At 41.4% G+C, this 26,345-nt stretch overlaps 1 protein-coding gene across 1 annotated transcript in view; it reads left to right on the top strand.

Annotated features, from left to right (window-relative positions):
• Window positions 1–26,345, top strand: part of jak2b (Janus kinase 2b) — a 51,634-nt gene that overhangs the window by 10,418 nt on the left and 14,871 nt on the right. The window contains exons 5-13 of the mRNA XM_024001263.2: window positions 18,438–18,583; window positions 18,870–19,161; window positions 19,896–20,015; window positions 20,172–20,329; window positions 20,434–20,545; window positions 20,717–20,903; window positions 25,120–25,244; window positions 25,433–25,567; window positions 25,812–25,899. Coding sequence (XP_023857031.1) covers window positions 18,438–18,583; window positions 18,870–19,161; window positions 19,896–20,015; window positions 20,172–20,329; window positions 20,434–20,545; window positions 20,717–20,903; window positions 25,120–25,244; window positions 25,433–25,567; window positions 25,812–25,899 — 1,363 coding nt within the window. The remainder of the gene's footprint in view (window positions 1–18,437; window positions 18,584–18,869; window positions 19,162–19,895; window positions 20,016–20,171; window positions 20,330–20,433; window positions 20,546–20,716; window positions 20,904–25,119; window positions 25,245–25,432; window positions 25,568–25,811; window positions 25,900–26,345) is intronic.

Genomic DNA, 26,345 nt, shown 5'->3' with positions numbered 1-26,345 from the left:
CAACTGCTCTTAAATGCAAGTAAAACTAAATGCATGCTCTTCAAACGATCGCTGCCTGCACCTGCCCGCCCGTCTCGCATCGCTACACTGGACGGTTCTGACTTCGAATATTTCCTTCCAGTTCTCTGCTGCCAATGGCTGGAACAAATTGCAAAAACCACTGAAGCTGGAGACTCATATCTCCCTCACTAACTTTAAGCATCAGCTGTCAGAGCAGCTTACAGATCATTGCACCTGTACATAGCCCATCTGCAAATAGCCCACCCAACTACCTCATCCCCATATTGTGGTTTATTTTTTGCTCCTTTGCACCCCAGTATCTCTACTTGCACATTCGTCTTCTGCTCATCTATCACTTCAGTGTTTAATTGCTGAGTTGTTATTTTTTCGCCACTATGGTCTATTTATTGCTTTACCTCTCTAGTCTTACTTCATTTGCACACACTGTATATAGATTTTTCTATTGTGTTACTGACTGTACGTTTGTTTATTCCATGTGTAACTCTGTATTGTTTGTGTCGCACTGCTTTGCTTTATCTTGGCCAGGTCGCAGTTGTAAATGAGGATTTGTTCTCAACTGGCCTACCTGGTTAAATAAAGGTKAAATAAATATAAAATAATTGAACAGCCTTATTCTAAAATGTATTACATAATTTCCCCCCTCATCAATCTATACACAATACCCCATAATGACAAAGCAAAACCAGGTTTTTATACATTTTTGCAAATGTAATAAAAATAAAAAACAGAAATACCTTATCTTAATTATTCAGACGCTTTGATAAGAGACTCGAAATTGAGCTCAGGTGCATCCTGTTTCCATTGATCATCCTTGAGATGTTTCTACAACTTGATTGGAGTCCACCTGTGGAAATTCAACTGATTGGACATGATTTGGAAAGGCACACACTTGTCTATGTAAGGTCCCACAGTTGACAGTGCATGTCAGAGAAAATACCAAGCCATGAGGTCGAAGGAATTATCCATAGAGATCTGAGACAGGATTGTGTTGCGGAACAGATCAGGGAAAGGGTACCAAAAAATGTCTACAGCATTGAAGGTCCCCAAGAACACAGTGGCCTCCATCATTCTTAAATGGAAGAAGTTTGAAACCACCAAGACACTTCCTAGAGCTGGCCACTGGCCAAACGGAGCAGTTGGGGGAGAAGGGCCTTGGTCAGGGAGGTGACCAAGAACCCAATGGTCACTCTGACAGAGTTCCTCTGTGGAGATGGAGGAACCTTCCAGAAGGACAACCATCTCTGCAGCACTCCACCAATCAGGCCTTTATGGTAGAATGGCCAGACGGAAACCACTCCTCAGTAAAAGGCACACGACAGCCCACTTGGAGTTTGCCAAAAGGCACCTAAAGGACTCTCAGACCATGAGAACCAAGATTCTCTGGTCTGATGAAACCAATATTGAACTCTGGCCTGAATGCCAAGCATCACATCTGGAGGAAACCTGACACCATCCCTACGGTGAAGCATGGTGGTGGCAGCTTTATGCTGTAAGGATGTTTTTCAGTGGCAGGGACTGGGAGACTAGTCAGGATCAAGGGAAAGATGAATGGAACAAAGTACAGAGAGAACCTTGATGAAAACCTGCTCCAGGTTCTTCTTCCAACAGGACAACGACACTAAGCAAACAGCCAAGACAACGCAGGAGTGGCTTCGGGACAAGTCTCTGAATGTCCTTGAGTGACCCAGCCMGAACTTGGACTTGAACCGGATCAAACATCTCTGGAGAGACCTAAAAATAGCTGTGCAGTGACGCTCCCATCCAACCTGACAGAGCTTGGGAGGATCCGCGGAGAGGAATGGGAGTAACTCCCCAAATACAGGTGCGGCAAGCTTGTAGCGTTACACCCAAGATGACTCGAGGCTGTAATTGCTGCCAAAGGTGCTTTAACAAAATACTGAGTGAAATGTCTGAATACATATGTAAATGTGATTTTTCTGTTTTTTTTGCACAAAAAAAAGTGCTACCTGTGTATTCTTTGTCATTATAGAGTGTTGTGTGAAGATTGAGGGGGGGAAAAACAGTTTCATCCATTTTAGAATAGGGCTGTAACGTAACAAAATGTGGAAAAAGTCAAGGGGTCAGATTACTTTCCAAATGCACTGTATATATCGAGACATCAGCCGTGGAATGTGAGCACCTTCCAACTGCGTTTGATAAGGGCCCCCTATTATGGAAGTTGCATGATAAATGAAGAATTTCTACACCCGCCTGACATTGCTGATGGGCGATGCGTGTTTGGCCATCAATATTTTTGTTTGGGATGTTTACAGTTGAATGACGTCGAACAGTGTATGGTTTAGTGCGGATTGGAACATGTCTTTATCACGGAAGTAGAGAGGGAGACTATTTTAATCGCTGATGACACAGATTTACTGTAATCTATAGATTTGTGTCTTTTCTTATTAGAGACCATTTCAAAATGATCACACATACACAAAGCTATTTTTTATTTATTTTCCCATCTTTTCATGTAGCCTGATCTGTTTGTTCTTTTCTTTAGTGATTGATATAATTTGTCCAGTCAGTGAATACATTTAGAGGTGCCCATACTGTCCACCCATTCTGTAAAACATTAATTATCTATTAAGCCAGAATTTAATAAATAGTTAATTTTTAAGAGGATTTAACATTGAGATAAACCGACTAACACCTTACATTTGCCAAGCTAATTTTAGGTTTGGGGTCAAATTAGATTGTAGATTCTCCAATGCATCTTCCCATGTGCCTCGATGGAAAAGAGGAGAGGTGAACCCAGGTATCTTGAGACTGCGATATGACTGGGGCTGAACTCTCAGGATTATATGGATTTATAACCTGGAAATCTGCTTCAGTGACACAGTGCTCTGGGGCCTCATTTATAACCGTTGGGTAAATTTAACACTAAATATCTGCATGCTGCATTTCTGAAAAGACTGCACACGCACAGAAATATTGAGATTCATATGTTTGGCGCACACCATACATATGCATGTTTCCCGCTATAAATTAGACCTGTCATAAAACTACGCACATGAAGGAGCATTATAACTCCGCCTGAAAAATGCCCATCATTCAACTTTTATGGTGACAATAACGCCCTTATTTGCTGTATACTTTGGAAGTATTGAAATTAGGGCAAGACGGTAAAGGAAATAGCCTAGTAATGGTGAACTTGATGAGATGTTTTCTTCTGCAGTGACATTTGCTGTATATGAAAGCAAAAACAATTGCAAATTCTTGTGGACCTGTAAACAGATAGTTTGATTTCAATAATGTTTTGCATTTACTTTTTCTCGAACCTAAATATGCTGAACTGCCCGCCAATTCTGAAACATTGTAAACTACAGTAGGCCTACTTACAGTGGCAGCCTACACACTTCAATGCAAAATATCACCTGTATATCAACTGTCTGTTCATCTGTTAATTGATACTGGATGTTATAAGCCATGCTCCCTGTCAGGCCAAGTTTTTGCTCTATGCATCTATCTAATAGGCTCAATTAAATGAGATGTGCATTGTCAGTTGTTGTATGGCTACTTCGGGAATATTAACTCATCATGGACAGAAAAGGTGAGGAATTTATTCTGCAATGGTTATGAGATACACTACCATTCAAAAGTTTGGGGTCACTTAGAAATGTCCTTGTTTTCCATGAAAACATACATGAAATGAGTTGCAAAATGAATAGGAAATATAGTCAAGGTGTTTATAAGGTTATAAATAATGAATTTTAATTTAAATAATAATTGTGTCCTTCAACATTGCTTTCGTCAAAGAATCAACCATTTGCAGCAATTACAGCCTTGCAGACCTTTGGCATTCTAGTTGTCAATTTGTTGAGGTAATCTGAAGGGATTTCACTCCATGCTTCCTGAAGCACCTCCCACAAGTTGGATTGGCTTGATGGGCACTTCTTACGGTCAAGCTGCTCCCACAACAGCTCAATAGGGTTGAGATCCAGTGGCTGTGCTGGCTACTCCATTATAGACAGAATACCAGCTGACTGCTTCTTCTCTAAATCGTTCTTGCATAGTTTGGAGCTGTGCTTTGGGTCATTGTCCTGTTGTAGGAGGAAATTGGCTTCAATTAAATGCAGTTCACAGGGTATGGCATGGCGTTGCAAAATGGAGTGATAGCCTTCTTCAAGATCCATTTTACCCTGTACAAAATAAACTCAGCATAAAAAGAAATGTCCCTTTTTCAGGACCCTGTCTTTCAAAGATAATTCGTAAAAATCCAAATAACTTCACAGATCTTCATTGTAAAGGGTTTAAACACTTTTCCCCATGCTTGTTCAATGAACCATAAACAATTAATGAACATGCACCCGTGGAATGGTCGTTAAGACACTAACAGCTTACAGACAGTAGGCAATTAAGGTCACAGTTATGAAAACTTAGGACACTAAAGAGGCCTATATACTGACTCTGAAAAACACAAAGAAAGATGCCCAGGGTCCCTGCTCATCTGCGTGAACGTGCCTTAGGCATGCTGCAAGGAGGCATGCGGACTGCAGATGTGGCCAGGGCAATAAATTGCTATGTCCGTACTGTGAGAAGCCTAAGACAGCGCTACAGGGAGACAGGACGGACAGCTGACCGTCCTCGCAGTGGCAGACCACGTGTAACAAACCCTGCACAGGATCGGTACATCTGAACATCACACCTGCGGGACAGGTAAAGGATGGCAGTAAGAGCTGCCCGAGTTACACCAGGAATACACAATCCCTCCATCCGTGCTCAGACTGCACGCAATAGGCTGAGAGAGGCTGGACTGAGGGCTTGTAGGCCTGTTGTAAGGCAGGTCCTCACCAGACATCACCGGCAACAACATCGCCTATGGGCACAAACCCACCGTTGCTGGACCAGACAGGACTGGCAAAAAGTGMTCTTCACTGAYGAGTCGCGGTTTTGTCTCACCAGGGGTGWTGGTYGGATTTGYGTTTWTCGTCGATGCAATAATGGTTACACCGAGGCCTGTACTCTGGAGCGGGATCGATTTGGAGGTGGAGGGTCCGTCATGTTCTGGGGMGGTGTGTCACAGCWTCATCGGACTGWGCTTGTTGTCATTGCATGCAATCTCAACGCTGTGCGTTACAGGGAAGACATCCTCCTACCTCATGTGGTACTCTTCCTTTAGGCTCATCCTGACATGAACCTCCAGCATGACAATGCCACCAGCCATACTGCTCGTGCTGTGCGTGATTTCCTGCAAGTCAGGAATGTCAGTGTTCTGCCATGGCCATCAACGAGCCCGGATCTCAATCCCATTGAGCACGTCTGGGACCTATTGGATCGGAGGGTGAGGGCTAGGGCCATTCCCCCCAGAAATGTCCGGGAACTTGTAGGTGCCTTGGTGGAAGAGTGGGGTAACATCTCACAGCAAGAACTGGCAAATCTGGTGCAGTCCATGAGGAGGAGATGCACTGCAGTACTTCATGCAGCTGGTGGCCACCCCAGATACTGACTTACTTTTGATTTTGCACCCCCCCCCCCTTTGTTCAGGGACACATTATTCAATTTCTGTTAGTCACATGTCTGTGGAACTTGTTCAGTTTATGTATCAGTTGTTGAATCTTGTTATGTTCATACAACTATTTACACATGTTAAGTTTTCTGAAAATAAACAAGGTTGACAGTGAGAGGACATTTTTTTATTTTTGTCCTTAAGTGTCTCCAATTAAATGATTGATGGAATGAATGGTTGCCTAKCCTAACTGGTTGTAGGCCTATAGGCTATTTCGCAAGTACCCTATGAAACCATCCCAGTCAGAAAAGGTGAGGAACTTGTTCTGCAATGATAATGGAAATGAAATAAATAATCAGAAATATATGCCTATTTCTAATTATTTTAGAATGCACAGATAAAATAGGCCTAAATCGATTTTCGCTCTTTTCACTAACGGCAAATGATTGCATCTTGTTATTATATTTAGCTACCTGATTTTTTAATATTAATAAATCAACATATATTTTCAAAAGGCTAATACTAAGCTGCTGTGTGTTGGCATGGTCTAAAGTTTGCGGGAGGATAAGGGGGATACCTAGTCAGTTGTACGACAGAATGCGTTCAACTGAAATGTCTTCCGCATTTAACCCAACCCCTCTGAATCAGAGAGGTGCGGGGGGGCTGCCTTAATCGACATCCACGTCTTCGGCGCCAAGGGAACAGTGGGTTGACTGCCTTGCTCATTTGCAGAGCGACATATTTTTACCTAGCACATTCTTACGTCTCCAACTTGTCAGTGAAAACTGGTGCACGCAAGTTTTGTGGCATATTTTGTCTGTACTCAGCGTTTATAAATGAGGCCTCTGGGCCTGTAGAAATATACTCTACTGGTCAAAAGTTTTAGAACACCTACTCATTCAAGGGTTTTTCTTTATTTTTACTATTTTCTACATTGTAGAATAATAGTGAGTACATCAAAACTATGAAATAACACATATGGAATCTTGTAGTAACCAAAAAAGTGTTAGGTTTTAATTATTAAGAGTAAGAACTCGACAGACACTGTGAAAGCTTAAACCAAGTTTATTCTTCCCAAAGGATCGAACTTCTGAATCGACATAGACATATTCACACAAACACTGATATTTAACTCTTTCTCCTATACTGAGTCTCCTCCTACACATCTGAACAAACATTGTATCTTTATTGCTTGGCAGGAAACTAAGTGATAGGGGCCATAAACTTTTTCTCCCTTAATGTGACCTGACCTGACCTTGACCCCCTTCAGCACTAATCCATGGCTCTCTCCCCTTATCAGTGCCTGCCACGTGATCGCTTTCCCTACACTCAGTATATGCCAAGCTTAATTGCACCCACCATATACCTTCCCCCTACAGATAACCATTAACCTCTGGTGTAGCCCCTCGGCTATGGCACCCCTCAGATCTCTATTATAACTAATGATTAACATTTAAAGTTCAGAAATCCAAACCCTTCAGTCCCCCTTTTTGAACATTTGACGACATACTGTTCAACATTACATAAACTTGGAAATGAGTTATAAATGGACAAACAATGATAATAAAACATGAACAATATATATATGATTAACATTCACAGTGAGGTTTATAAACTCAGAGACTTATGGCCTCTGTTCTATGATCACACCATACCCAATCTTATTTCCATTTCTCATAGAACACTGATAATAACATGTCAGCTGGAGCCGTTGACTCCTTTCATTTCTCCTTCTGGTTCCTAAAAGAGTGATAGCACAAGACTTGAAAAACAAAAAGAAACACAAAACATAACAACATTAATAATGTGTTAAGATTTGCACAGTTATATATGCATGACAACCCAAAGTTTGGTAACATGACAATTCCCACTCTCTTCGCAAAAATGAAAGCCCTAAAAAGCCTCATGCTTTCGCCCAGTCTTCCCCGTCAGACTACAGGATCTAAGAGGTGTTCCCAAGCCATGTCATTCTCACTTTGCTCCTCATCATCTTCCTCCATAGCCACCCGATATATACGTGCGGTAGCCTTAATCAGTTTGACCTCATCTTGAGGTAACTCAACACTGTATCGTAGTTTTAACATCAATGCCCTCAGCACATGATATCCCAACAATATCACCAAAGTAACCCCTGCTATTACTAACACTGCTCCTGACGCATATCTCACTATTCCCCTCATTTGCGTCATAGTCCAGTTCCATGATGTTAATATAGCTTCCTTCGCTACTAGTACTGCCCCTTCATTGACTGTCCCTACAGCGACTGCCGTGAGAATAGCTATTGCCCGGAATCTGTCTCCTGCTCTCTTATTGTCTTCGTGGTTTACTGATAAGTCAAGGACTGAACCTTTCAGATATTCCCTACCTGTCTCCCAGTTCATACTCTGGTCCCTAGCCACCAACATCTCCAATGACCAGTGTTCTGCTACAGTTGGCGCCTGTGGATAATACTTTCCTGTGCTCAAGTTAGGTACACTTCGCTCATTCCAAGGCCAATCTACACCCCACCCGTTTGTGAACACCCTTGTTACGGTGTAGACTTTGGGTCCCAACGGTTGATAAGCAGCCACCTTCTGACACTTTCYGTTTACCATCACTCGGTCCCAATCTTCTGGGAGGTATGTCAAGTGTTTACTAGCCTTCAGAATWGTTTTATTTTTWAAATTTATTTTTAAATTTCACCTTTATTTAACCAGGTAGGCCAGTTGAGAACAAGTTGTCATTTACAACTGCGACCTGGCCAAGATAAAGCAAAGCAGTGCGACACAAACAACAACACAGAGTTACACATGGAATAAACAAACGTACAGTCAATAACACAATAGAGAAGTCTATATACAGTGTGTGCAAATGAGGTAAGATTAGGGAGGTAAGGCAATAAATAGGCTGTAGTCGTGAAATAATTACAATTTAGCAATTAAACACTGGAGTGATAGATGTGCAGAAGATGAATGTGCAAGTAGAGATACTGGGGTGCAAAGGAGCAAAAAAACAAAACAATATGTGGATGAGGCAGTTGGGTGGGCTATTTACAGATGGGCTATGTAGAGGTGCAATGATCTGTAAGCTGCTCTGACAGCTGATGCTTAAAGTTAGTGAGGGAGAGATGAGTCTCCAGCTTCAGTGAGTGGTGGAGAGATTAGTGGCGTTGGAAGAGTATCCAAACAAAACTCTGAGTCACATGTTTCTTAAAACTTCTTATGGCTGTGATCCTGTTAACGGGATCGATATGACAACAGCCAGTGAAAGTGCAGGGCGCCAAATTCAAACAACAGAAATCTCATAATTAAAATTCCTCAAACATGCAAGTATCCTATACCATTTTAAAGGTAATCTTGTTGTTAATCCCACCACAGTGTCCGATTTTCAAAAAGGCTTCACAGCGAAAGCACTACAAACGATTATGTTAGGTCACCGCCAAGTCACAGAAAAACACAGCCATTTTTCCAGCCAAAGAGTCACAAAAAGCAGAAATAGAGAAAATTAATCAGTAACCTTTGATCTTCATCAGATGACACACCTAGGACTTCATGTTACACAATACATGTATGTTTTGTTCGGTAAAGTTCATATTTATATAAAAAAATCTCTGTATACATTAGCCAATGTTGTTCAGTAGTTCCAAAAACATCCAGTGATTTTGCAGAGAGCCACATCAATTTCCAGAAATACTCATAATAAACGTTGATCAAAGATACAAGTGTTATACATGGAATTTTAGATCCACTTCTCCTTAATGCAACCGCTGTGTCAGATAAATAAATAAAAAAGCTTTACGGAAAAAGCAAACCATGCAATAATCTGAGTACGGCGCTCAGAGCCCAATCAAGACTAAAAGATATCCGCCATATTGTGCAGTCAACAGAAGTCAGAAATAACATTATAAACATTCACTTAACCTTTGATGATCTTCATCAGAATGCACTCCCAAGAATCCCAGTTCCACAATAAATGTTTGTTTTGTTCGATAATGTCCATCATTTATGTCCAAATAGCTACTTTTGTTAGCACGTTTTGTAAACAAATCCAAAGTCACAGCGCGTTCACTAGGAGCAGACGAAATGTCAAAAAGTTCCGTTACAGTCCGTAGAAACATGTCAAACGATGTATAGAATCCATCTTTAGGATGTTTTTAACATAAATCTTCAATAATGTTCCAACCGGAGAAATCCTTTGTCTTCAGAAAAGCAAATGGAACAGAGCTCACTCTCACATGAACGAGCGTCACGAGCTCAAAGCATTCTGCCAGACCTCTGACTCGTTCCCCTCTCATTCGACCCCACTTCACAGTAGAAGCATCAGACAAGGTTCTATAGACTGTTGACATCTAGTGGAAGCCTTAGGAAGTGCAACATGACCCATATCCCACTGTATCTCCAATAGGGAATGAGTTGAAAAATGACCAACCTCAGATTTCCCACTTCCTGGTTGGATTTTTTCTCATGTTTTTGCCTGCCATATGAGTTCTGTTATACTCACAGACATAATTCAAACAGTTTTAGAAACTTCAGAGTGTTTTCTATCCAATACTAATAATAATATGCATATATTAGCAACTATGACTGAGGAGCAGGCTGTTTACTCTGGGCACCTCTGTGCACCTTTCATCCAAGCTACTCAATACTGCCCCTGCAGCCATAAGAAGTTAACCTCTCTGGGATATTCGGGACGCTAGCGTCCCACCTCAACAACAGCCAGTGAAATTGCAGGGCGCCAAATTAAAAAACAACAGAAATCCCATAATTAAAATTCCTCAAACATACAAGTATTTTACACCATTTTAAAGATAAACTTGTTGTAAATCCAGCCACAGTGTCCGATTTCAAAAAGGCTTTACGACGAAAGCACACCAAACGATTGTTAGGTCAGCACCTAGTCACAGAAAAACACAGCCATTTTTCCAGCCAAAGAGAGGAGTCACAAAAAGCAGAAATAGAGAAAATGATTCACTAACCTATGATGATCTTCATCAGATGCCACTCATAGGACTTCCTGTTACACAATACATGTATTTTTTGTTCGATAAAGTTCATATTTATATCCAAAAATCTTAGTTTACATTGGTGCGTTATGTTCAGTAATGTTTTGCCTCCAAAACATCCGGTGATTTTGCAGAGAGCCACATCAATTTACATAAATACATTGCTAAAAGATACAAGTGTTATACATGGAACTTTAGATAAACTTCTCCTTAATGCAACCGCTGTGTCAAATTTCAAAAAAACTTTACGGAAAAAGCACACCATGCAATAATCTGAGTACGGCGCTCAGACACAAAAACAAGCCATACAGGTACACGCCATGTTGTGGAGTCAACAGAAGTCAGAAATAGCATTATAAATTTTCTCTTACCTTTGATGATCTTCATCAGAATGCACTCCCAGGAATCCCAGTTCCACAATAAATGTTTGTTTTGTTCGATGAAGTCCATAATTTATGTCCAAATTACCTCCCTTTTGTTTGCGCGTTTAGTTCAAAAATCCAAATTCATGACGCGCAGGCCAGATGAAAAGTAAAAAAATTCCATTACAGTTCGTAGAAACATGTTAAACGATGTATAGAATCAATCTTTAGGATGTTTTTAACATAAATCTTCAATAATGTTTCAACCGGAGAATTCCTTTGTCTTTAGAAACGAAAAGGAACGCAGCTACCTCTCACGGGGGCACGCCTGAGTGAGCTCATGGCACTCTGCCAGACACCTGGTTGAAACAGCTCTCATTCCCTCATCCTTCACAGTAGAAGCCTGAAACAATGTTCTAAAGACTGTTGACATCTAGTGGAAGCCTTAGGAAGTGCAATATGACCCCATAGACACTGTATATTGGATAGGCAAACCTACACACTTTAGATTGCCCACTTCCTGGTTGGATTTTTTCTCAGGTTTTTGCCTGCCATATGAGTTCTGTTATGCTCACAGACACCATTCAAACAGTTTTAGAAACTTCAGAGTGTTTTCTATCCAAATCTACTAATAATATGCATATCTTAGCCTCTGGGCCTGAGTAGCAGGCAGTTTACTCTGGGCACCTTATTCATCCAAGCTACTCAATACTGCCCCCAGCCATAAGAAGTTAAATCACGTTTATTCTTCCCAAAGGATCGAACAGCTGAATCGACCAAGACATATTCACACAAACAATGATATTTAACTCTTTCTCCTATGCTGAGTCTCCTACACATCTGATCAAATATTGTATCTTTATTGCTAGGCAGGAAACTAAGTGACACGGGCCGTAAACTGTTCTTTCTCCCTTAACGTGACCTGACCTGACCTTGACCCCCTTCATCACTAATCCATTGCTCTCTCCCCTTATCAGTGCCTGCCACGTGATCGCTTTCCCTACACTCAGTATATGCCAAGCTTAATTACACCCACCATATACCTTCCCCCTACAGATAACCATTAACCTCTGGTGTAGCCCCTCGGCTATGGCACCCCTCAGGTCTCTACTATAACTAATGATTAATAACATTTAAAGTTCAGAAATCGAAAGCTATCAGCCTTGATGACAGCTTTGCACACTCTTGGCATTCTCTCATCCAGCTTCATGAGGTAGTCACCTGGAATGCATTTCAATTAACAGGTGTGCCTTCTTAAAAGTACATTTGTGGAATCGCTTTTCTTCTAAATGCATTTGAGCCAATCATTTGTGTTGTGACAAGGTAGGGGTGGTATACAGAAGAAAGCCCTATTTGGTAAAACACCAAGTCCACATAATGGCAAGAACAGCTCAAATAAGCAAAGAGAAATGACAGTCATTATTACTTTAAGACATGAAGGTCAGTCAATACGGAACATTTCAAGATCTTTGAACGTTTCTTCAAGTGCAGTCGCAAAAACCATCAAGCGCTAAGATGAAACTGGCTCTCATGAGGAGCGCCACAGGAAAAGAAGAGAGGGTACGTTCATTAGAGTTACCAGCCTCAGAAATTTTWGCCCAAATAAATGCTTCACAGAGTTCAAGTAACATACACATCTCAACATCAACTGTTCATAGAAGACTGTGTGAATCAGGCCTTCATGGTTGAATTGCTGCAAAGAAACCACTACTAAAAGACACCAATAAGAAGAAGAGACTTGCTTGGGCCAAGAAAGACGGACAATGGACATTAGACGGGTGGAAATCTGTCCTTTGGTCTGACGAGTCCAAATTTGAGATTTTTGGTTCCAACCGCCGTGTCTTTGTGAGACTCTGTGTGGGTGAACAAATGATCGCCGCATGTGTATTTCCAACCGTAAAGCATAGAGGAGGTGTTATGGTGTGGGCTGCTTTGCTGGTGACACTGTCAGTGATTTTATTTATAATTCAATGCATACTTAACCAGCATGGATACCACAGCATGGATACCACTGCATTCTGCAGCGATACGCCATCCCATCTGGTTTGCGCTTAGTGGGACTATCATTTGTTTTTCAACAGGACAATGACCCAACACACCTGTGTGATGGAATACTGTAGCAGATGATCTTGCCTGCACAATCCCCCGACCTCAACCAAACTTGAGATGGTTTGGGATGAGTCGGACCGCAGAGTGAAGGAAAAGCAGCCAACAAGTGCTTAGCATATGTGGGAACTCCTTCAAGACTGTTAGAAAAGCATTCCAGGTGAAGCTGGTTGAGAGAATGCCAAGAGTGTGCAAAGCTGTCAAGGCAAAGGGTGGCTATTTGAAGAATCTCAAATCTAAAATATATTTGTTTACCACTTTTTTTGTTACTACATGATTCCATATGTTATTTCATAGTTTTGATGTCTTCACTATTATTCTACAATGTAGAAAATAGTAAAAATAAAGAAAACCTTTGAATGAGTAAGTGATCTAAAACTTTTGACCGGTAGTGTAAGCTATTTCTATGACTGAAGAATGGCCATGGAGGGGATGTGGACAGGAGGGCACAGTTATTTCAGTCCATACAACAGCACTTTATCTCTAGGTTTAGATTTTTTGCCTGGCTTGTGTCAAGTAGACACTTATCGAACACATGATACTGAACAATCTTACAGATTACCATACAAGTAGTTAGTAGATACAGTGGTTGATACAAGTGCTCTCTCTAAGATGGTATCCCTCCTAATTCTACATACTTGTGAAATAAAACCTGTCTTGTCAAGCCTAACAAAGACTTATGCTTTTACAGGAGAGGAAATGCATTTTTTACCAATACAATTATTTATCACTTGAATTGTACCTTCATGCTTGTTGACAAGATTATACAGGGTTATTTAAATGTTTTATGTTTATTCTTCTCTACCATTTGTGTGTCTTTGTGGCCTTGTACCGACTTGTTGCCTTCCCTATCAGTCGCTTTGTTTTGTAGAGGGATGACTACAATATGTATTCTTTACCAAAAGGTTGGCTGGACATCTTTGAAATCACGTAGATCACATCATTACGCTCTTTTTGTTTACAAAGCCCTGCTCCACAAACTTCCTACTTACCTTACATAACTGTTAAGATTTAAAATGACAAGTTATCAAACCCGTTCACTCCTTTAGTGTATTGAGAAATAGGTAAATCAGCCTTTAATATCCTTGCACCGTATGTGTGGAATGATCTACAATACACTTTAAAATGGGAGGAATTRGTGCCTCTAGGGCATTTCAGATGGTTGTTAGGGGAACTTTTCTACTGAAGAATGTGTCTGTTTTTATGATAGTGTTTTGCTTTTCGTGTATTGTTGTGGATTTTATTGTGGAATAAATATAGCTAATATAATATATATAATATAGCTGTAATGTGTTTTGATGTGTATTTTGGTGCTTAGTGGTGCAACGGATCACAAACCTCACAGTTCGAATCGGATCACGGTTTTGAGTCACGGATTGGATAATTATTCGCATCAGCAAAAAAAAAGGAGACAAATATAACTTTGCTTTTCATTTATTACTTAAAGAACACTTAAAGTAAGGAACTTTTCAATGTTTAAATAAAATATTCAATACTCAATTGTTAAATTAAAGTGTAATATGAGGCATGATACCTTCTTCCTTTGAACAATAGTGAATGAAACAATAGCCTGTGTCTACATCATTAAAAAAAATAAAGAAAGAAAGCAAAGCAGACCTGAGCTAATAACTTCAAATAATTTTTCATAAAGATGAGGATGTCTACATTGTCTGGGGAGAGGGTAGACCTCTTTGCAGTCACTATGTCCCCTGCTGTGGAGAACACCCTCTCGCTAGGAACTGAAGTGCCAGGCATAGCCAGGTAGCATCTTGCCATCATGGCAATGTGAGGGTATTTACACTTATTGCTTTTCCACCATGCCAGTGGATAAGATCCAGTGTAATGCCACTTGCTAACTATTTATAACTATTTATTTCCATATTTCATAGAACTAGAATTGTGGCAATAACATTTAATAAAAGCCCTTATTCCAAATCAAAAGTGGATGATTCTAATAGCAATAGCATAGACTAAGATTAGACTGCACTATATTTATTATTTAAGTAATTCACTCTTATTTTTTTTTTTTTTTACCTATTCAGTGACCACAATCTTAGTGGTGAGATCACTGTATGTCCTCCGGCATAGGGCAGGGTCTTGGTGAGTCAGGGACTTTAACCTTGGATCCAGTGCAGTAGTTCTATGAAGGTAGTCCTGTACATTAGGGGGTATCTGGGGGTTCAGGTCCTCTCTAATGGCAGCCTTGACATCTCTAGTGATGGTGCTGTCTTCCTCACTTGGGGCCATGGATTGTAGAATCCTTGTTTTCAGAGGTAGGATCATGGATACAGACGGTGCAGTTTCAGCGCTCAATAGGCTTTTAACCGTTTTGAGGGGTTTGAGCACCTGGAGGAACTCCTCTGCCACTTTCACGTCAGACAAGGTGACGATGTCTTTATTTTTTTTCAGGGTCTTGTCTGTCAGGGCAGAGTATACAGCTGCCTGCTGCTCAAGATGGTGCTCCAACATGTCATAAGTGGAGTTCCATCTTGTGACATCATGTATGAGCTGTGGGTCGGTAGCTGTAGCATTTCTTGGTTGGTCTTAAGCACATGAGCGGCTGTTGTGCTTCCTGATCCTCCCAAGGAGGCGGTCCACCTGGTTCACTGAGATTCCCCTTTGGGATGCTAAATTGATCACGTGCAAAGCAAGCTATCTGTGGCTCCAGTCCAGCTTCTATCACTGCATTTACTTGGTTCTTGGCATTATCTGTGGTAACTGGGATATTGCTATTGGGCCTCTCTACCTTCCACTCTGCTACTGCTCCAGGCAGTACCTGCGCCGGATTTGTGCCTGTGTGACTCTCATAGAGGGGGCGTGTCTGTAGCACCGGACTTCGCATCTCCCACTCCTCTGTAGTGTAGTGAGCAGTCACAGTCACGTAGCTTTCCGTTGCCCTGGAGGTCCACCCGTCTGTGGTTAGGGCAACAGAGGATGCCTTGGATAATTTGTTGACAATTTTGATATTTTCCTCTTCATAAAGATCTGGCATGATCTTCATACTGAAGTGGGCGCGAGGGGATTTCGTAGCGTGGCTCAAGCACTTTCACCATATTTTTAAATCCTTTGTTTCCACAACAGAGTATGGCCTCATGTCTACAGAGATAAACATCCCAATAGATTTGGTGATGGCTTTAGCCCGGTCTGATTCTGCAGCAAAGGGCTGCTTAAATTACGCAGTGAGAAGTTTTTGTCTCTTGGCTGAGAAGGCTCCCGTCACTGACACACCAGAGTGATGGCGCTTTAAATGTGTGGCCGTGCTCGATGTATTTCCATGATCACACGGCTTTCTTGTAGCACAATGGCTCCTTACTGTAATGGTGTTGTCCACCACAATTCTTCTGTCATCATATTTGACAGGGAAGACAAAATGCTCCCATACATGAGACTTAAATGAAGCGGGAGGCTTTTCCAGTTCTTCAGCCCCTCCGCTAGCCATGGCTGTCACTGCTCTTTAGTCTTCTTTGCTTTTTGCAACGCGAGCATCCAGGATTGATTCGTTGGGATTCAACATGCCCCGTTCACGTGAACAGCACACACAACTGATTAAAAAAAATAAAAAATCATCCTTCAGGCTTCAGAGTAAAACATTGCACACATCTGTCTTGCCTTTATCTTTTCACTGCATCGAGATTTAGGGAATTATTACTTTAAAAAGTAACAGCGGCAGTAAAACTGTTTCACACTATGTTGGTTAAAATTTGCAATTGATCCGCGGTTCACATGCATGCCCAACCGTGGGGGGTGTACGGGTCACGGATCAACTACGGCCCTGCTACACAGGGCTCATCTGGAAAAGAGACCTTGGTCTCAGCATTGACTCCCTGTCAAAATAAAGGTTAAATAAATAAAAATATCTGGCCTTTATAGCATTATATTGTATAACTTTGACGTGACTTTCATTTAATTTGATGACTGGTATGTATCGAATCAACTAGGTTTAATTGTTACTTGATTAAATTAATCATGTAACAACTAACTCATTAGGATTTGGGGCACCACCGAAGAAGTTGTTTAACGAGTTACCATCTCCCAAATTAAACTCTAGATGACATAAGATATTTATCGATAACAGTAATTTATTAATCATTACCTCATATCAGTCTCATAATTTTGAACGTCGCATACTCCTTGTATCTGCACAAACCCGAGTCTTACTGATCATTCCGTACCACACAAATGTATGTAATTATTTATTTACTAACTAAATGATAACACGGGATACACACACACACACACACACACACACACACACACACACACACACACACACACACACACACACAGTATAGGTTATTGATTAGAAACTTAATACAATGAAAACAGGTCCCTAGTAGACTAACGACAACATGACTGCTTGTTTATCAGAAGAGAGAGAAGTAGGGGGGACAGAGAAAGAGAGGCAACACTTATACACTTGCAACTACGCTCACAGTAATACTTTGCTCCGAACCGCCGCCCGTTTGGGAAAGAAATAATGCATTTACGTGTTTGAATGTCTTCCTTCGTCGTTTCTCTCTGTTGGCTCAGGCCTTTGTGGAAAGGGCTCCGATGGGCATCCTCCCAAGTGTAAGGCTCTGATTGTCCACAAGAGGTCACAATGTCCTTGTCCTGTAGTCTGAAGCAGGCTAACAGGGTGGTGTTTACTTTCACTTCCCGGAAGGGGGGGTCCTCTGAAGACAGCTAATCAGCCATGTCGATGAGAGCAGTGTATTTGACGATGATTCGAAGAGAGTAACAGGATGATCCTAATTAAATTAACTTTCTTAGATACTTAGAACAGCTACTCAGCCGTAACATCGATTGTTAGGGAGGCTACTTTGTCGTCTTCACCTCGTGTTGATTTTCAGGGTTGTGACCAAAGTAGATCTAAGCTAGAGCTTGAGTCCTTGTCTGATATGTTCATTCTCAACTCACCCTTTATACACTCAGGTAAAAAGGGGGTGTTTCCGTCATGCTGAYACGCTCTCTGAGCTCCCTCGGGTGTGGCTAATTACTGGGCAAAGTATCATCCAAGCTATGATCTTGTTAGAAAACTAAAATCACATTCCTATCTTAACAACAATATTCTCTTCATCCTTGATATTTCCTACACGACGTAAAGGATTTAACCTGACATACACAATGTGAAAACTCTTCAAGTTACAATATTTTTGTTGTATTTTTATACCATATTTAATGACAACACAAAATAGACCATTTCCCGTCTCATCATTCCCCACATCCGGATGTTAGAAATATTGTCCCTGTGTTCACTTTTGGATGTTAGAGTTTCTGGGCGGCAAAATCTTCTGGAGACAAAGGGACATTCCAATCCCAATATTAGAGACCAAAAGGAGTCGTCTGCTGCATAAGATTGGCGTGAGGTGTCATAAAACCCCCACACCAATCCCTCCTCCCCTCTGCGGGTGAGAGGATCTGTAGTCGTTGATCCATTATAACCTGATCTTTGCATCCTCACAGGAGAGTCATGACAACTACAATATATTAACCAGCCCACCTCTGTCTCTGTGTTTAGTGGAGGAGTGACTTTGTGAATGGCTGGGTGAAGATTGTCAACACACATGAGACTCAGGAGGAGTGCCTTGGCATGGCTGTATTGGACATGATGAGGACAGCCAAGGAAAGACAAATGTCTCCGCTGGATATCTACAATTCCATCAGGTGCAGAGGAAAGATAAATGCATGTCCAACCACTTAAGTGGTTTTAACCTGGTAGTACTGGGGGTCAGTTGTAGCTACAGACAAATGTATCCGCTGGATATTTACAACAATGCCATAAGGCCATACCTAAAACAATACTGTAAGTAGTATGGCCAACAGAATGACTTGAATTGGCAATGTAAATTATTTATGGTCTATTGTGTATCTTGGTATTCTATAGGTACCTATTATACTAACCTATTCCATATGGCTTGACTTATCCTATTCTTCCCCGCTGTCACCTCAGCTACAAGTCCTTCTTGCCCAAGGACATGAGGGCTCACATCCAGGACTGCAACTTCGTGACCAGGAAGAGGATCCGCTACCGCTTCAAGAAGTTCATCCAGCAGTTCAGCCAGTGCCGGGCTACGGCACGCGACCTGAAGCTCAAATACCTCATCAACATGGAGTCTCTCGAGCAGGCCTTCTACACCGAACGCTTCCAGGTCAGGGAATCCTCGGCAGGGCAGGTCACCATCATCGTGACGGCTGATCATGGCATCCAGTGGTGCAGAGACGGGCACAAAGACTCTGAGCAGGTACTCACAGCAGTGTTGTCCAGGTTGTTCATGTTCACTTGTCGAAGGGGAATTTGCTGAAATGCCATAATTATCAGACTCATCACTGACTATATTTCCCTGAAAGTGGAAGGATCAATACAGCAAATGAGTACACTATGATTTGAGTGGAATCTCTTACTTAGTGGAAACATGACTGAACTCCTGGTTCCCTCGTATAGCCTATGAAAGAATTTCATACATTAATCCCAGTGATTTAGCTAGCTACCTACAAAATGTATCCAATATTATTTAGATGGTTTCATGCTGTTGTCAGGAGGGTTTTACTGTGAAGTTGAATTTAGGGTGGTGATGTCATGCTATTTTGAAGCTTTGGCCTGGCCGTTTTATTCTTTCCTAATCCACGGTTAGAGGTGTTAATGTATAATTGAGTAATTAATGGGTTTAAGAGCTGTTACAGTAGGTCAACAGTGGCTTACATTGCTAATGGATCCAATGCCGATGGATTGCATCAGATCAGTCTGTGGTGTTTAACAATTAAAAATGTTCAAGGACTTAATTTTCTCCAGTAAAGATGGGCAAAAGCAAATACTGTACTTGGCTCGTTGCTGGCTTAGAACTAATCGTGTCATGCAATTTTCTGCTTCTTGGCACTAAAGGTTATTCAATCAACACATTTTACTTCTTTATCTGAAGAATGATATCCTCTAGATTGAGTCAAACGACGTCTTGTTTTCCCACCTTTTTCCGAGCAGGACTTGCAGACCTACTGTGATTTCCCAGACGTTACTGACATCAGTATTAAACACGCCAATAAGGAGGGCTCGATGGAGAGTCGAGTGGTTACCATCAATAAACAAGACGGCAAGACTCTGGTAAGATTGACGGCAGCCTCTCACCTCCTCCAGCCTTTCTTAATATTCACATTGAAACAGCCACAGTATTGAAACCTCATTCTATCAACTCCAGTTTTTCTTGGATTGGATAAATATCTTGACAATTGTATTCTCATCCTTTTTGCACTGTCTCAGGAGCTGGAGTTCAATTGCCTCTCTGAAGCTCTGTCCTTTATATCGCTGATTGATGGCTACTATCGTTTGACGACAGATGCACACCACTACCTCTGTAAAGAAGTGGCACCCCCTGCACTGGTGGAGGCCATTACCAGCCACTGTCATGGTCCCATTTCGTAAGTGAAGTTTGGAATCCTACCCTTATAGAGCACTGTGCATCATCTGATTGTGAATCAATAACTTGCAGAGATGCATACATACACTCTGTTCTTCTCCACAGAATGGATTTTGCAATTAATAGACTGCAAAAATCTGGGAACAAGCGGGGTCTGTACATCCTGCGATGCAGCCCTAAGGACTTTAACAAATACTTTTTGACTTTCACCGTGGGGGTATGTACTGTATTTAAGTTATAATTTTAGTACATAACAGATATTTTAAAAAAATTGTTGCCATATTGGAAAACCTTTGTGTAGAACATAAGCAGTTTAGAACATATTTAACTATCATGTCACAGGAACACTGATTTGATTATAAGTTCTTGCTCCTGTGCTTTCCTTTAGGTATACGATGGCATTGAGTACAAGCACTGCCAGATCACTAAGGCTGCTAATGGAGAGTTCAATCTGAGTGGAACCAAAAGGAACTTCAGCAACCTCCAGGAATTGCTGAGCTGCTACCAGAAGGAGACTGTGCGCTCTGATGGCATAATTTTCCAGTTCAGCAAGTGTTGCCCACCCAAATCCAAAGGTAACTGAGTTTAAAGACTCACTCCAGCTATGTTGGAATTTTTCCTGTTGAAAAACAAAAACAATATCCCAAGCATAAATACAGTAATGTACACACACTTAATGGTAAAAATATATGTTTTGAGCAAAATATAATTTTTCTAGACAACTGGGGTGGCAAGTAGCCTAGTGGTTAGAGCGTGGTTAGAGCGTTGGGCCAGTAACCGAAAGGTTGCTAGATCGAATCCTCGAGCTGATAAGGTAAAAATATGTTGTTCTGCCATTGAACAAGGCAGTTAACCCACTGTTCCTAGGCTGTCATTGTAAATAAGAATTTGTTCTTAACTGACTTGCCTGGTTAAATAAAATAATAAAAACTGGAAACTTCAAGGTGTAGGCCATTCAAGGGGTTCGTCTGATGTGATGTTGTTAACTCGAAATGACACAACGACAAGGTTCCAGTTTAACAAAGTTTACTATACTATATGAACACACTACAAAGTAGCCATTTCACTCAAGGCTAGGTCCATCAACGACTCGACTTCCTGCGCATGCGCACTCTTGACTGAGTGATAGCCCCGTAATAACAGAAATATAGGGATACTTAAAACATGAACTTAACAATCTCCCCCTTTTCTTTAAAGACAAATAAAACATCAACAACATAATTCAATGTCCAAGTATTATTCAAGATCCCCATTACAAATGGGTTGTGTGACAGTTTTTATTTGTATTACTCAAGCTGCCACTTTCCATTACTGAGAGCCTGTAGGAGCGAGAGCCTGTAGGAGCACAAGACCGGATGYTCCYTTTTTAGKCAGACAGTCAGCAAGCTGTTCCTTTGTGGTCGACCACAGAATCCGCTGGATTCTCTGTGCTTGAATAAGTTCCTTGATGCTGCTAATCTCGAAGTCTTTTCTCTGTGACAGACWWGGTTGACTTCACAGCATCAACTAATGAGTAGTTGTCAGTGACACAAACTACAGGTAGAAAGTGCAGTTTTGTCCCACCAGTGTTAACCTAGCGAAGCATCACTGAAGACAACTAGTTTCAAAGAGTCATCTTTTCCAACATGCTGAAACTTTAAAGTCACTTGTTGTGATTTCAGTTTACGAACAACTTTGTTTGCCTCATGAATGGTTTGTACAGTGGCGTGTTTTGTGTTAGATGCCAAGTTGCAACCATCAAACCAGGTCTACTCTGTCTCGCAGCCCATAAAAGTTGTCCTATCTTTGACCTCAATTGACCAGCTTCAATTCCACATAGAGGGGAATTCCTTTGTACGGCTCTTGAAGAATCCATGTGAATGGGTTGAAGATTCTTGATATAGCTCTCCTGTTGCATCAGTATTTTTCCATCAACTGTAATAAACTCTATGCCAACATAACAAAAATGATCATGCTCCTCACGGCCAACCTAGAAAACAGCTTTGAGGTGTGGAATCACAGTTGAAGGTCTAGCCACCCCAGATAAAGTCATCAACATGACAGGCAAGTACTCCAGTCACATTGATCAAGCCAATAGAAGACTGCAGGATCCACTTGTGCCATTTTTCCACCTGTATTCAGTTCTTTAGCAGCCAGCTCCTCAAAACCTCTAGCCACTAGACGTGCTTTAGGCACTATTCCAGTTAAGGATTCTTTAAGGGTACACACCCACCTTGTTGAGACGCATTTTTGGCCAATGTCTTTGACTTCCTCAAACACAATTTTTCCTCCAATTACTGAGCTCATCTAGCTTAGCTGAGTCAAATGACACGTCCTTTGTTTCAAGTACATCATCATTTTGAATGTCATTCTATTTTTCTCGATTTTCCATTGGTTCAATTCTGATATTATTTACAAGTGACAGGTCAGCTGACCCTGTTGTACCAGAAAGTGTAGCTGGTTCAGAGTACTACAAGTTGTACCAGTTCTTGTGTTTTGCTTTTCCTGCTCGTCCAATGACGGTTGCTGTATGTGGAATACCACTTTCTCTGTCCATGTATTTAACAGTTTGTTCAGTTTTCAGATTGGAACAACCATGTCCTCTTAACACATGTGGCTGTTGTTGAATGTTTTCCTCATTTGAACGCTCAACAGTATTACCTGTGGCATGGTTGAAGGTCTCTGCTCCATTTCCTGTGTCAGTTTCAGTGTCCATATCATTGGATGCGACATCTGGTAGGTTTGTGTCTGTTACTGTGTCCTTTTTGTCATTTTCATTAGGAGACTGATTCTCAGCAACAGCCCCTCTATCTTGTTGATCATTTACTTTCCGCAATCTTGAGTGATGCACCCTGACAATGATGCCTACGTGCCTCACAAATATCACCACACCATCTTGACCAATGACTACTCCCGGTCCTTTCCACTCTTGACAGTCAACTCGTCATCATTATTCCCTGAACTGCTGAGTAACTTCTGAAGTCTGTCAACTGTATCATGTCCAAACTGTTTGTAAAGCTTTAACAATACTGTGTTTTTCTTTAGTGCTCATGTTCTCTGTGACTGTCAGAATCTCCATGTGCTCTGTGTCAGACAGAATCTCATTTTTGCATGGACTCTGTGTGATGTCTTTGTCTAAAATGTTTACACAATAGTGGCCTGAGGTAGTAAGTTCAAGAGTCACTGGTTGTTTAAACATCACTGCCTTGTCATTTTTTATGTCTAGTACGCCTCTGCCTCTCTGAGGGAAGCTTTGCTAATAGTAAGGAATATCTGTAGGGACCACCTCTGTTTTCAATGTGACACTTAGTCTGACCAATTTTTGCTGGTATCTTAACTCTCTTGTAGAATGGACAATTCCTCCATCTCCAAATTTGAAAGCTCTGTTGCTTGGTGTGTCAATCATATTTGTACTTCTTTCATATTTAGTTCATGACATAGTTATCAAGCCATTTTGCCCCACCCTGTCCGTGTACATGCAGTATCAATCACAGCAGATCCTAGGATTCAACTATAAAATCTCAGTATCAGAAGCAATTCATTTGAAAACTGTGTTACACTGCTCTATCTAGAGCAGTGTTATGTAACAATTTACACTGCTCTATCTCTGTGTTACATTTTCCTCTGTTAGTTTAACTTGTTCATTTTTATGAGGACAGTCTTTAACCCAATGGTAAGTGCTTTGACAATAGCACATTTTGATCTCCTCCATATTTGTCCAGTGGATTTGTGCGGGAATGGCGCCCTCTTCTGGTTGTCTTTGAGACGTGACTGTTGGCGCCTTTTCTCTGCTGCTCGTGTAATATTGCGTCACTCCCTCCATCTGTTATTGGGGCGACAAGACGTCTTTCACCAAATATTCTTTTTAGTGCGACTTCATAGATGCAAAAGTCAGCACAGTACAAAGCATCAAAGCCAACTGTTTCTCCTACCATCTAGACGGGCAGTATCTAGCAACTTGAAAGCTAACACTGCATCCGGGAGAACCATGCCGTACTTGCGCATCCTATTGTCCTCTGTTCGAAATCAATGATGTAGTCCGTCATTGCAACCGAAATATCTCTCGTAACACTGTCAAAGTTTGAATATGCCTCGTTCTTTCTCTTAAGAAATACAGAATCCAGTGCTGTGATCAAAGTTCCCATACCGTCATCCTTGTTCAAATCCTCAACGGATATTTCCAGTGCTGTATCTTCGCTCTTCCTCGAGCGATAATACCACCGCAAGTGCCTTAATTTTTGCGTCCAGATTAGTAAGCGTGTCCAGATTCCCAGTTCATTTTTCCAACTTTCGTACGACCCTCTTCTCGTCGAAGCGGGTGGCACATTGTAGTTATTAGCCATCCTCTGCTACCAATGTCGTCAACTCGAAATGACACAACGACAAGGTTCCAATTTAACAAAGTTTACTATACTATATGAACACACTACAAAGTAGCCATTTCACTCAAGGCTAGGTCCATCAACCGACTCGACTTCCTGCGCATGCGCACTCTTGACTGAGTGATAGCCCCGTAATAACAGAAATATAGGGATACTTAAAACATGAACTTAACAATGTCACCGGCCTCCCCCTTGCTTGCCCACTTGTGCCATGTCATGCCAAGACTAGCTATTGAGATGTGCCTTCTGTTAAGTAAATCGGTTGATAAATGAGGTGAAAAGGAGACTGGAGTGCCACCTAAAATCTAGATTTTTTTGCCTCTAAATTGGCAGAGAAGTTCTTTGACATGTTGAGGCATTGCTCCACTTAAACTCAATATACTGTCAATGGTTAAGGCTGATTATACGGTCCTCTTGTTTTTCTTGACAGACAAGTCCAGTTTACTGGTATCCAGGAGTAACAAGGGCTCAGATGTGCCACTCTCTCCCTCCCTACAGAGACGCAACATCAACCAAATGGTGTTCCACAAGATCAGGAAAGAGGACCTGGAATATGTAAGTATTTCACGTTCAACACAGACACACAGTCTTATTTTCATTCATACAGCAAAATTGTAGATGTCATCATCTCACTGTTTAGTACAGTTTTGGATAACCAGCATGCAGTGTCTGTTTATTATCAATGAAAGATTCAGGAATGCATCCTTTTATTGTAGACATTGTCTTGTTTGTGTGTTTTTTAGACTGAGAGTCAAGGCCAAGGGACATTCACAAAGATCTTCAAAGGGGTCCGTAAGGAGCTGGGAGACTACGGGGAGATGCACCAAACAGAGGTCATCATGAAAGTCCTGGACAAGGCCCACAGGAACTACTCGGAGGTAAGAAACTAAGATTATATACACATAGATTATATACACATATCAGACATTAAACCGTTTTCCTGAGTTGATTGGCAAAAAATAAAGTACTTAATCTTTCTACAAAGAAAGTAAGAGCAGGTGACTAATTGCCTGTGGTCATGTCTATTGGCGTTATTGTCTTAAATCAGACATTRTCTATGGTGGGCTATAATGAATGATGACGGTGTTTATTAATGATGGTTATCTCTCTCCTTCTCTACAGTCTTTCTTTGAGGCAGCCAGCATGATGAGCCAGCTATCCCACAAGCACCTGGTGCTGAACTACGGCGTGTGTGTGTGCGGGGAGGAGAGTGAGTCAATCAATCTGTCCCAGTTGGGAAATGTATATAACAGATAAAGCAAGTGAATAAGTGTGTCCCTCCATCCATACTACCTGCCTGCGTTTTAAGCTTAGGTTATTATCCTTTAATGTCCACTACCCTACTGTGACTGATGATCCTCTGACCCGTTATAATAATCTGTGTAACCTGAAGAAGAGACCACAGCAGAGTCAAGGTGGGCTATTCTTAGGGGGATTACAATACCGAGCTGTTTCATCAAAACCCTCTTACCTGACCATTCTTAATCTGCCGGCCTCTGTGCTCTATGAGTGTTCCTCTGCTGCTTTTAGATTGGCCCATGTTGTCTCTGGTATGTAATGTAGTGCTGCATATGACTGGAGGGCTGGATTCGATGAAAGCTGATATAGCGATATTTATGCTTTATTGCAAAAAGGTTAATTAATAGTGGCATTTGA

The sequence above is a fragment of the Salvelinus sp. IW2-2015 genome, linkage group LG15, assembly GCF_002910315.2.
Source record: "Salvelinus sp. IW2-2015 linkage group LG15, ASM291031v2, whole genome shotgun sequence".
Classification (NCBI taxonomy): Eukaryota; Metazoa; Chordata; class Actinopteri; order Salmoniformes; family Salmonidae; genus Salvelinus; species Salvelinus sp. IW2-2015.
Note: the sequence above shows the minus strand (reverse complement) of the source record. Positions and strands in the feature narration are given on the sequence as shown.